At 46.1% G+C, this 12,963-nt stretch overlaps 1 protein-coding gene across 2 annotated transcripts in view; it reads left to right on the forward strand.

Annotated features, from left to right (window-relative positions):
• DOLPP1 (dolichyldiphosphatase 1) overlaps positions 1-12,963 on the forward strand; it is a 16,804-nt gene continuing 3,841 nt past the window's right edge. The window contains exons 1-6 of one of the 2 annotated variants that reach the window (XM_074161308.1): positions 1-99; positions 7,802-7,902; positions 9,607-9,691; positions 9,963-10,062; positions 10,914-11,012; positions 12,378-12,506. In XM_074161308.1, coding sequence (XP_074017409.1) covers positions 24-99; positions 7,802-7,902; positions 9,607-9,691; positions 9,963-10,062; positions 10,914-11,012; positions 12,378-12,506 — 590 coding nt within the window. In that variant the 5' untranslated portion in view covers positions 1-23. The remainder of the gene's footprint in view (positions 100-7,801; positions 7,903-9,606; positions 9,692-9,962; positions 10,063-10,913; positions 11,013-12,377; positions 12,507-12,963) is intronic. The other variant, XM_074161309.1, reaches the window with a different exon arrangement.

Raw genomic sequence — 12,963 nt, forward strand, 5'->3', positions numbered from 1 at the left:
GCCTGGCCCGGTATCCGGGTAAGATGGCCGCAGTCGGAGAGTGCTCGCTCCCCGCTCCGTGGCGGCCGGTCTCCCTCACTCACGTCGAGTATCCCGCAGGTAAAGCTCCGCTTCGCCCCCGGCCGGCCTCCCCGCCGCCCGCCGCGCCGCTTCCCGCGGCGGACCCCTCCCGCCGCCCCACCGCACCCCTGAGGGCCGGGCTGGCAGCTGCGAAATAGTGAGCCATTGAGCGGTCGCCCTGAAGCGGCCGGGCGCGCGTGCGCGCTGGGGGCGGTGGGACTTGCTGCCGGATAGTGAGCCACAGGGGGGACTCGGCGCTGCGCATGCGCCCTGGCGAGGCGCCCCGCTCCAGGGGCTGCGCGGCCCCGGGCGGGGAAGGGGCCGGGAGGGGGGGGCCGGGGTGCGGCCCTGTCCCGCCGCCCTGGGGCCCTCCCTTGTCACCCTCCCCTCCCTTGCCATCCTCCCCTCCCTTGTCACCCTCTCCTCGCCGCTCCCTGTAGCCCCTAGGCGTCCCTGGCCATGTGTGGCTGCCCCTGGGCCTCGAGGTTTGAGCCCCACCCAGGGCATGCCCAGCCCTAGTGTCACCCCACAGTAGCATGGCGGGGCCGGGTGTCCCCTCCCTGCCCTGCTGTTGGGTGTCTGGGGGGATGCTGGAGGGGTCTGGCTTGGTGTGTCAGGGGGACGGCTGGCCCTGGTGTGCCCTCCTGGCATTCCCAAGGAGCTGTGCCGTGGCAGGGCAGTCCCTGTCCCCGAGGTGGGCTTGGCTGCCAGGGGCTTCTGTGAACCCGGGGTCGGGCTTCGATCGGGTGGCGCTGAGGGAAATGCCTGGGGGACGCCAGGCTTCCTGTAGGTCAGCTCTTGGCGAGGTGGGTTTGGCTACACGCAGTGGTGAGAAGCGATGGGTGCCCGTGTGCAGGATGGGCTGTTCCAGCTGGGGCAGTGGTGTCATCCGCAAAGGTCCTGTGTCGTGTCCCCGTGGCACTGCGTGCCAGCAGCCTGGCCCACGTTGGGGTGGGATGCATCCCTCATCCACCGGTGGGCAAGAGTAAATGGGTCTGTATTCTGATGGCAGCTGACTGAGCAGTGTCTCAAATGTCTGTGGTCTGTAGGAGCTCCTCTTCGGGTGCTTTGTGCTGTGCTGGTTTTGGGTGAGATAGAAAAAATCTGCATGTTGTAATTAAAGATAATAGAAAAACAGGGTGTGAAGTGTCTTAGTGTTAGTATTGACAATCTGGTCAAAATCCAAATTTGGCGTTAATGCTATTCTCAATATTGCTTGTTCTCCCAGCAAGTCCCTAACTTGCCGTAAAGTGTTGCTGTATGTCCTGTTTCAATAGCTGGATTTTAGTTACTGATGAAAGCTCCTCTTAGTAGAGCAATACCTAAAGTTTCTGAAGTGCTTTCGGATCTTCTGGGTTGAAAGTACCCATTTAGCCAGGAGACTTAAAATGTGACAACACTGAGAAGATCTGGTGCTGGAAATATGTTATTTCTTCCCCCCTCCGCCCCCCCCCCCCCCCCGCTGTTTTCTGGTTTTCTGTGATACTTTTATGAAAGATAGGCGTTTCCTTTTCTGTCTTGTGTTTTCCTTCGCCCTGTACGTCCTTCTGCCATCCCCCTTCTCAAATATATTAATGTGACAGTTTGGGGGAGACAGGGGAATAATCTTTCCAACAGTACTGATATATTCATCTTTGTATCTTATCTCCTTATCTGAACCTGGCAGTATACACAGAGCGTCCTGTGCACTATTTGTTAGATTGGTTTTAGGAAATGGGGGTGGTTGAAATTGCTGCACAAGGGTTATCTGTCAGATCTTAAAGCATTTGACATAATATGATTATTTTCTCTCTGCATTGAGTGCTTTTGTGCAGGCAAATGGAGAAGATGATTGTGTGGAGGGGGTAAATCACCGCCGAGATGAGGGTTATGTACTGAGAGGATGAACAGTGTGTTTGCCTTCGATAAAATGTGTAATTATGGAAGCCTATAAAGTGGAGACAAAGGACTAAAACGTTAAAACAGCTGGAGCTACAAAAGTTTCTTAATTTATTTTGGTCTAGAAAAATGAGTTGCGGTGAGATGGTAGGTCTTATCTGGGTTTGGGGAAAGTGCTCTAACTTTTAGAAGGCTATTGATGTTTTGTTTGTGTGTACAGCTTAAGTTCAGGTCCATAAAGCTGCTAGATAATGTATATTTATAAAATAGTGGTGTTGGCAGTATGCTCAGCACAACAGAGTTAATGTAGCCTCGTGCTGATAGAGGGGGGTCAGAATGAGAAATAGATCCTGCTTTTACCAACATAAATTATTAAGCTGCCTTGGCGTGTCATACACTGTTGTGTGGCAAACGTCTTTTGCTCTTGGCCGATCCCAGAGACTGCTGGCCTGGAGTGCAGCGTGTGGAGCCACTGTGGCAATGGGTTCTTAAAATCTCCAATCTTTAAAGACTTCCAGTGTACAGCTGCTGTCATCCCCGCTTTTCATCTGCCGAGAGTGATGGTCCCTCTCGCTGTGACCAGGTGAAGAGCAGTCACTGCTCATTTCTGTCTGGCAGCTGAAGCCCATTATTGGGCTTTTGCTTGTAATTGTGAAGGGGAGAGGTGTCTCCAGAAGGGTGCTCATCCTCCCTGTCTTTATCTAATGTTTCCTTATCAATAATGATATAGCACAAAATGCCAAACACCCATCCTTACTGCTTGTGGGGCTGTTCAGTTCTCCAGGGCTTTCTGTGATGGCAACTTTGAGCAAGATCAAATGAGAAACAGCGGATGAACGCTGTGGTTGTCAGCTGCAAACTGGTCTGAGTAAGGGGAGCTTGGAGACTTAACTGAAATATTACCCATAGTAATTGTCAAGATCAAACACAGGGAGAAGAAACCAACAAAGGCAGTGTTACTTGGCAGCGGGTTAAAACACACTGCTGAAGTCTTTAAAAACATCATCCTGATGCTGCTTTCAGAAATGTTTGGTCCTGGAGCTTCTCCTATCAGCAGCCGTACTTTGGTGAGACCAAGGAATGGTCTGGCGTAGTGTCGGGTTGCTGACAGGTAGGCAGGAACAATCCTTCTTCTGTACATCCTTCCAGTAATCAGTTGGTGATTGCACCAGGGTTGTTAAGTCCTTTGATGGATATAGAAAAGCTGTACTCTGAGTATGTCTGATTGCTCTTTAAACCCATTTCCGCTTTGGATCTCACAGCATCTTTGGCAATGAGCTTTTAAACTTAACTGCGGTGGTGGTTTCTTTTCTGCTTTTAAGTCCACTGCTCAGTAATTTCATCGCTCTCGATCTCATGTGCAGTGAGAGGCAACAAACGTTTGCTGTCCATTTCTCCATATCATTCATGACTTTATAGAACTGTTGTATCCTCTATTTTCCTTTTTCAGCTGAAAATCCGAGTCATTTGATACTTTCTGAGGGGCTGCTCTTTCATTCTTGTTATCTTTGTCCCCTTTCTATTTGCCTTTAATGTGTTTACTCTCCCTTTTTGGGTGGTGACACCAAAATCACATAATAAACATTTGTAGTGCTGTAACAGTAACTGCTTTTGCGCTTCTTGTTCTTGCCTTTTTGCCTGCTGCAGAGTGTTGGATACTACTCCGAAGGTATTGGCTCACGCTAAGCCTGAGGGTTTCTTATTTGATAACAACTAAACTAAATCCTGTCATGTTGTGTGTATAATTAGGGTTGTTTTTTCCCGTATGCGTTGCTTTGCATGGGATGACTTTGTTGCAGACTTAAAACTCATCTTCAGGGACTTCCTGTCTGTAGGGTGAGTTTCACAGGAGAAACATTGAGTTCCTGGTTTGTTTGGTTTTTTTTATTATTATTTGGAGAAAAGAAAAGAAAAAAACAAAACTTCCTCTCTTCAGTGCAGCTGGGATCCTTAAAGCTCTGGGACTTTCTGGATCTCCTTGCGTTGGACAGGTTCTTTAAAGAGAGAACCCTGGCTTGGCAAACTCTTTCTCTGCAGAACGACAGAGAATCTTCCTGTTTTCTCAGTTGTGAGGGGTGTTTACGGCAGTCAGGCAGAGCTGGAGAGGCAAACGTGTGGAATCGACCCATGGGCGAGAAGGTGCATGGGAGCAAAGGTGCCGGTGCTGTGTATGTACTTTGGCTCAGCAGCTCTTGTTGCTGAATATCAGCCCCTGTTGCTCCTATAGGAATGTTTGCTCTGATAACCCTTGCCGTGGTTTCTCTTTACGGTGGTACCTCGCCAGTCGGGGCTCACTTTGTAGCGAGGTAATATCTGTTGAAATATCTGTTGAAACAAGCCAATACCTCTCCGTTGTTTGGCTTCTTTAATGCAGGGTTTTATGTTTAATCTTCCTGCAGAAGTTTCATGTCTGATGCCTGCCTTTTACGCCATAATTTAAAGCCTTCTGAAGATATTTTTACTGTCCCACAGCTCATGATACCAGGATATGCGCAAGTCGAGGAAATGATGATCCGTCATGAATATTTACTGGTGTAAATGGATGTGACACACATACCCTATGTGTTGTCTGTGCGACTTGTGCACGTGCATCTAGTCAAGAACATACGACGAGCAGCAGTGCCACAAATAGATGCTTCAATAGGAAGCAGCGGTGGCGGTGGTGAAGCTAAATCTTGCGGTAGGATGTGGTTAAAGTGCTGTTAATTCACATTTTTACATTATATACAGGTTAAGCTAATGTGGTGACGCTTGGATATTTCCACTGAAAGAATGCTGGGTAAAATGTTGAATTGGAGCAGAAGTAGATGCTGAATGAAGGCTGAAAAAAATAGCGTGCTTCTGAGCTATATATAGCGTTTCACCTATTTATCTCCTGGGTGTCTAAAAATGAGGTAGTTGCATTCTTCATTTTTGCATCTTGAGCCCCAAATGATGCTCGGGGAAGACTGGACTTTAAAAAAAGCAGAATTTTAAACAAAACAAACCCCAAGCTGTATATTAAATAGATTTTTCCTTTTGCATGTTTCCAGAGGTTTTGTCTCTGTTCTTACTGGTTGGAAGAATTGCTTTGAAATTCCCAAGTTTAGTAAAATGAAGAAAAAATATTTTTTTATAAAAACGTTGCGGGGGGGGACCGGCTTGCTAGATCTGACTGGATTTCAAACTGTCGTCTCTCCTGAGAGTCCCCGTTCCCTGGGAATAAGTCTCCGAGCGCAGATAGGAGTGACACGAGTAATCACGCTCTGAGGCCCCGGGAGCTCTGTGCGGTGATCAGCGCTGGCCTTTCTCTCGGAGCCCGATTTGCCTTCTTCACTGGGGATTTCCAGTCATTTCGGAGCTGGTTTAGTTAGTGCAGCTCTGCCTTGAACCACTAATCTTAGTGAGTACATTTATGATGGCACTAGCGAGTTCCTGGTGTAGCTCCCAGGGTGTAGCAAGAGCACTGCCTTCAGTTAGTGCACAGCTATTTGCCTCCTTCCCGAGAAAAAGTGGCTTCGGAACGTGATGCTGTTTGCTTTTAGCCACAGCGATATGAAATATTATTAATGCTATCTCTCTTCTATCTTAAATGGGCAGTTGAAATGTTTGGGGAGCTGTCGTGTTACGATTTTCTGAGTCAAGACCTTGGTGCTCTGCCTGCAGGCAGTATCTGGGAGCAGGGATTTTGGATTCTCCACCTCAGGTTCCAGTGTGGGTTGTGTGCTGGTGAACTCTGGGTGGTTTGATTTATTGGGGTGTGTTATCGTATAACATAGTGGAGGATCTTGAGTTTGGTACTGCTGATGCTATTTGAATTAAAAGACTACTTCCTTACTTTTCATCCACCATCTGCACAAGAAATAGAACCCCCCTGAGAAGATAAATAATCTGGTTTGGTTTCTACTTGACAAAATTACAGCTTTTAGTCTTGAAGTGCTAAGCCTTTATATACCATGGATTAACGGAGTGAATGATCTGAAACACGGGCATTCCTTGATGATGAGCTATCTTCAGTGGGTAACACTGCAACTGAGTCTCCTGGAAAGTATTCCGAAGGCTTTCAGTGTAGTTTTGATTGCCTGGTGGCATGTCTCATGAATTCCCTCATCATTTAAGATAGGATTCATTTTGTTGAGAGTTTGTGATTTATGTAAAACCATAAGAGGCTTGATTCTCTATTGCCAGGTAACTGATGCTGTCACTTCCATCTGTTTTGCATTACCATAATACATTGTTGTTCTGCTTCGGGAGCATTGGGAACCCACCTGATGCAAGGCTAACCTGCAAGAAAAGTTTAAAATTCTGTGTTTTCTAATGCTTTTCAGGTTAAAAACCAAATAGAACCTCACTTCAGCGAAAACCCAGTATTCTTGGTAGTATTCTTGGGGGTTTTGTCCTCCACCTCTTCCTAATTTCACTGGTGTTGCAAACTAAAACTCCTGCAAGTAATCCTTGCTGATGATGTTGCTGGTTCCCGAATCTAACTCAGAGTCTGGAATTCAAGAGGGATCTGTGCACCGTACCTGATGTAACAACTATGTGGCAATAACATCAGCAGCGTGAACTTTGTAGCAGTGCAATAACTTTTTTTTCTTTTTTTTTCTTTTCTTTTTTTTTTTTTTAATCGGTTCCAGTGTTCAGAGGCTGAGGTTAAAGTCCATTTTGCCAAGTGCTGCTCTCAAACGTGGGTGCGTGGGCTGGGGAGACTCGGTATCTTGCAGTGGAATTGATCTAGGAATGAGTCCAATGCTCAGCCCTGCAGAGGCATCCTGTTTCCTTTTGAGAGGAGGGAGGAAGGATAAATTTATGTGGGGGCTGATCCTTTTGTGTTCAGTGATGGGACGGAGAAGATCTAGTCTCTGAGAACCAATATAGAAAGTACCCTCCCTCTCTCTTAAGCTGCTCGCTGGGTTCGTATCACGTTTTTGTGGTGACTGCTGTCTTTAAAGATTCTCTGGTAGATAGTTCTTGCTCTCCTGATATGAGTTGCTGATCTTGGAGCAAAATTACTGAGATAATTTTTTTTGTTTCCTTGGAATTTATGCTGACATCTTCTCTCCAAATACTTTTGTATGTGTCATTTTTCAGGGAGTAAGAGAAATTTAGATCAAAGTCCAAAGCTGCTCTTTACTGTTGTTTGCCTACTTCTGTGTCTGGGATAGCTCAGGGTAAAGGTTTTGAGGCACCATATGACTTCTTGTGAGGTCCTGTTGCTGATCCCCGATTCTCCCTGGGGGATAACCAGACTGTTATTATTTGGGGTGGAGGCTCAAAGTTCACTTCTATGGGAAACAAGTGGGCTACTGGTTAAAAAGCAGAGTCTCCTTTTTTTCCCCTTTATTTCCCGCTACGTTCAGCTATTTATTTCCTTCCCATTTTGCTAATGCTAGTGTTCATGCAGACACATGGTGAGACAGATTAAGGAGCTGATCCAGCTGAAAACTAACCCATTTTAGTAAGGGAGTGGGGAAGGATTTGTTTGGGGAGTGTTTGCTGGTAATTGCTGGCACCGGGAGGCAACATGAATGAGGGGGAGGGAAAGACACTGCCTCTTTTAGAGCAGCCTGTGCTTATGTTGGATTAAAGTGACTCTGGGCCCACACCCATGGTCATTGTTGGAAATTGGCTGGCAGTAGTATCTGCTGAAGGATGCCAAGCTCCTCTCTTCCCTGGTTTTGAACCTGCACGTGGACACCGCTGTCTTCCTTGGTTCCTCTGGGGCTGGAGCAGCAGGAGTCGGGCTGCAGAACCGAGACTTGCTGCAGCACTGAGCTTGCCCCTCTGCTCTCCGTGATTCAGGGCACCAACTGACCCACGCTCTGGTGGCAGACAAGTGCCTGTGAAGTTCAAACTGATTTGTTTCTCTTGTTTGTTTCCCTAGGTGATTTCTCTGGTCAGCTTTTAGCTTATTTGAGTCTTGGTCCAATATTCATTATTGTTGGCTTTGTAACACTCATCATATTCAAGAGAGAGCTTCACACGGTGAGTCCTCCTCTCCCTTCTCAGCTTCTCCCTATGACAAAAGTAATTCCTTTGTCACCTGGTGCTCCTGTATTCACACTTCTTTTTCTCTCTTTAAAGAGCAGGGTTAGGTAAGGTGATGCTCCTGTCGGAGAACAGCAGGAGACACTTCTCACCTGTACCAGGTTAAAAGACTGCTTAGCCTTTGCTGACTTTTCTGTTACTCTGTGGTATGTTTTGGGCATTATCTGTCCAAAAACATCGAGGGAGATGTCCGAGGAAGTAAAGAATGCTGTTGCAGAGTGGGAACGCTCCCAAGATCCAGTAGGATAATAGCACCAGTAGGGCCCTGCAGGATGGGCAGCATACGCAGGAGATGGTGTCTGTAACTCAGTAGCATGTTATTCCTTTGAACTACTGGAGCAGAAAAAGGGGATACAAAATAAAACATACATGTTCCCAAGGGAGTGGATCTGTCTACAGGGGCTACTTTCCAGCTGTGAATTGAATGCCAGGGCCAGAAGAGAATTCTGTCCTTGGTATTTGATTCTTCTGTTCTGTTGTATTCTTCTGTTATTTGGACTTCTGTCCAAATAACCAGCAAGGGACTCTTTTTTTTTTTTTGTAATACAAAATGCTTTCTCTCTCTTCTGACAGGTAGTTGGGAATCAGTCTCATGGAGAAATTCCCTTTAGGAGTTATAACCTCTCGTAACACTTGTCCTCAGTAAACAGATAAAATAGGGGCCAGTGAAAGGATTTTGGCAGCAGATTTCTAATACAGGGCCATGGTGTCATGGGAACCAGTGGCTCAAGGGACGTGGGGATGGGACTTCTAGGTTATTAAGCCGATGCTAGTTAGGAGAGGCAGCTGTGAAGTTTTGGCAACCCAGAGGTTTCTTGTTGATCCGAAAGAGAGAATAAGCTAGAGTAACTATTGCACAAATTCATTGGTTTTTTTGAATACAGGGGCTTGTTAGGCGTTGGTAGGGAGAAAAGCGTTAAGGCTGATTCTCAGTTCTTTATTTGTGAAGTCCCCATTGCACTGGAGAGAGACGCTGGCTGACTTACAGCAGCCTGACCGTCGCTCAGGAGAGAGAGTGAAAAATTGCTTCATCATCTGGAACAGGGCTGAGTGTTAAGGAGGCAGAGTATCATCACCAGCCGGGAATTTGATCACAGCAGCAGGACTAATTTAGGGGAGGTGTATGGACTATGGAATTAAAGAGTAAAAATAAACGCTAGCAGTCTGGCTCAGTTCAGAATGTGACTTCATTTTAGATTGAAGACAGCCACTTCAAGATGAAAATCTTCATAGAGAAAGCCTAAAAAGTCACCTTTTTGAAGCTATTTACCCAAATAACAGTGTATGCGCTCCCCCTGTTGGTCGTCGAGGAAAGACAATGCCTTAAAACGTGCCCTGTTAAAAAACGTCACTTTCTACACTTGCTGGTGGAAGTATGGTAACAGAATTGCTACACAGTGTCATTTTTGTCTCTTTCTGATTATCATCTGCTGAAAAGCTGCATATACACAACGTATTACCAAATACACAAAGTGGGCTGAAAAAGAAATGCTTTTCTTCCTCAGGTAGAGAATTTTGAAGCCATTGTTTTTAACTCTAGTAGTCAAAAAAGAAAACTGGCTTGGGGTTTTGTCAACAGAGAGAATGTGGTAAGTAGATGGATCTTTTAGATAGGATGACGCAGTTGTCTTGCCTTCACAGATCTCTTTCTTGGGAGGGCTGGCATTCAACGAGGGAGTGAACTGGTTAATAAAAAATGTAATCCGGGAGCCTCGGCCCTGCGAAGGTATGGTATGGCCCATTGGCGTCATGGTGTCGGTTGAGTTTTGAGTGGAATGCTAGCTGGGGGTGGTGGTTAGAGGGTATTTTCCCATTTGCCTCATGTTGGCTTTGGATGTTTGGGCATAAGAAGTGTGGCAGAGCCATCTGAGCTGAGACGTGTCCTGTGAACTCATGTGCACATACTCCAGCAGAGTGGTCTGGCTTCACATCTGGAGCGTTCCAGCTGCTACGTACAGAGTAGACCTTGACCATACTCTTTCTTCTTCTCTTCCCAGAAGCCCATTCAACAGTGACCACAAAATATGGGATGCCGTCCAGCCACTCCCAATTCATGTGGTTTTTCTCTGTCTATTCCTTTCTGTTCCTTTATTTAAGGTAAAAAATTCAATGTCAGGTTTTGGCTGTTAATATGTTGAAACACCCGAAATAGATGGCTCCCTTGCTGTGTGCCGCTTCAGTGGCATAATGGAATTAAATCTGAGGAACTGCACAATTTCCGGTGGCCAGGGTGGATGAAGCATGTCTCTCTCAATCTGAATGCAGGACTGTAGTTACCATTGCTGAAAACCGACGGGTGCGGGTGGGCGTCCTCTGCCTGTCTGGGTACAGGTCTCCTCGTTTGCTTTCCCTGAGCTGTGGTGGTCCAGCAGTGTGAGGGAAGAGGGAGGGAATAGGGATGAGGAAAGAAGAGCTGCTTTCTCATGTGTCTACTCAGTTTTGTCAGTGGGGTTGTCTGCAATCTTCTAGGTAATACCTGTTGCCCACTTGCATGACCTTTGAGTTCATCTCCTTTCCCAAGTACTGGTTTTACATGCTGTGCTGTGCTTTCCTGAAATTCTCGCTGGGGCATGGCTCTGTCTCGTGGCTCCACGTGTGGAGGAAGACAAAACTCACAGTTCCTCCCAGCTTTGTGGACAACGGAGGGACTCTGACATCTTGGCTCCCTGTTGCATATGCTCAGCACGTGCCTTTCACATCAGTTGCAGTAGTTGTGAGCATTCTGCTTTCCATCACAGCAATCCCTGTTAACAGTTGGAGAGAGAGAAGTGTGGCTTTCTGGCTTCTCCTTAACTGCTGCCAGTGGGACAGATTGCTGCCGGGATGGTATCGAGCTGCCCATGACCCCACTGGAGTAGAGCTTTCCTAGGGTTTCAGAGATAGTGAGAACAGAGATAAGGACTGCTCAGCTCCCTGCCACTGTGCTAATGGCTCTCCATCTCTTTCAGAATGCACCAAACAAACAATGCGAGGTTTCTGGATTTACTATGGCGACATGTGCTGTCCATCTGCCTCGTCACAGTGGCTTTGCTAGTCTCATATAGTAGGTATGGAGCAATTGTTTGTCTTATGCTCTCATACAGTCCTGTGGCCTTTAGCAGCCAGCAGACCTGTCCTGCCTTATCCTGCATTTCTGAGCTAATTCTCGACGACTGCGTTGTACGAGTCGGAGCTTTGCGGAAGTTGCTGTGTTGCCCTGAGACCCTTCAAATAAGCAAAGGTGCTACCTGTGTGGGGCTTCACAGAAGTGTTTCTAAAACCCCAAATTAGCTGAGCTTGTACCAGTTCCCCGTGGGCTCCATTGCCGTGCTGTAGCCTCGCTGCCTCGCCCTCCTTCCAGCACTAACCATGAAAGCATCACACCATGCCTTGGCACGCCGGCACCCGCAGCATGTGGATTGCTACAGTCGATCGATCCAATTGTTTTGCTTGAGCGTTAGTCGATAAACACATTTATCACTGTTTGACTTGCAAGATTTAGTTGTATTAAGATGAATACAGAAACCGAAACTTTGATAATGATTTTTTTTTTTCTCTTTAGATCTAAAATATATATATATATATATATATATATATACACACACATATAAAATGAGCTCCAGTGATTGGAAACTAGACAAATTCAGGATAGAAATAAGGCCATGTTTTCCACAGGAAAGTAATTCCTTGTTGGCACAGTTGACTGTGCACTAGAGCTGATTCCTTATTACTGGTTATTTTTAAAATTCTGACAGGACAATTCCATAAGAGATAATATGGTCTAATTCAAAGAAAAATTAATTTGAGGAAAGCCAGTGGTCTGTGCTGGGCAGAGGGTCAGATAAGATGATCTTAATGGCTTTATGATATATGGGTGAAAAGAATTTTGAACGTGACTCACGTAGCTTGTGTGCAGGGATAACTTAGCAGACCATTAATACAGCTTTCTGAAGGGCTGCAGTCCCAGTGAGCAGGCTGTGGTAGTGCAGCCTTCATGCTGTCACGTTTTACAGCAGCAAAATCATAACAAAAATGCTGTCTATGTTCTTAAAAGCTTTTAAGCCCCAGCTTTGGTGGCTCGGAAGGGACTTGTCCTATTCCTGGCTTTGGAAAAGTCTCTCGTGGGAACCAACAGTAGTAGTTCCTCAGCTAATCCAAAGATATATGAAGAAGAATGTGGAGGGTTATTGAGTTAAGCCCAAACTAGAAGCGCCCTAAGCTGAAACTGCTGGAGCAGGGAAGACGGTTTTCTCAAGCTTTTTCTCCACCTTTTTGCCAGCTTTTTAATGAAAAAAAAAAAAGTGAGATAGCCATATTTAACACCTGAAGGATAACTTGCTCAGAACGTCTGAGGGTCCAGTGAAACATCAGCCCTTGAGTGATGCCTCCTCTTGTTTTAAAGCCTCTCTGGTGACTCTTCTCTTCCACTGCAGGGTTTATTTGCTTTATCACACCTGGAGCCAAGTCTTATATGGAGGTGTGGCAGGAAGCATTATGGCCATAGCCTGGTTTGCCTTCACACAAGAGATATTAACTCCTCTCTTCCCAAGGATAGCTGCATGGTAAGTCTCTGTTCTGTGGAGGTTTTATTCCTGCCAGTCTGCATTCTGTGGATTGCTATTTTGTTTTTTAAATGAGTCCATTGCAATGAGCTGGTAAAACGGGTGAGGCAGAATTTCCTGGCAAAAGAAAGTTTACCTAATCAATCAGTGTAGAAATTGTGCCTTGCATCTGAAGCAGAACAAACATAAAGATACTTCAGTTTCTAAAATTTGAGTGGTAGCTGTGCAAGCCCTGACTGTAAATGGGCTGCTCAAACTTCTATGAATCGCCTAAGTTACAGATGTTAAGAGGATTCCTGGGTTCTGTTCCTGTTTTGCATACTGACTGTTGTGTAGCTACGTGTTCCTCCTTGGTTTCTTATGCATGTATATACAAGGAATCATATATCCTTGCCTGATATGGGTGGGGGAGAGAGGAAGTTTAAGCTACTGTTATGTTTGTAAAGCCCTACTGGAA

The sequence above is a fragment of the Numenius arquata genome, chromosome 19, assembly GCF_964106895.1.
Source record: "Numenius arquata chromosome 19, bNumArq3.hap1.1, whole genome shotgun sequence".
Classification (NCBI taxonomy): domain Eukaryota; kingdom Metazoa; phylum Chordata; class Aves; order Charadriiformes; family Scolopacidae; genus Numenius; species Numenius arquata.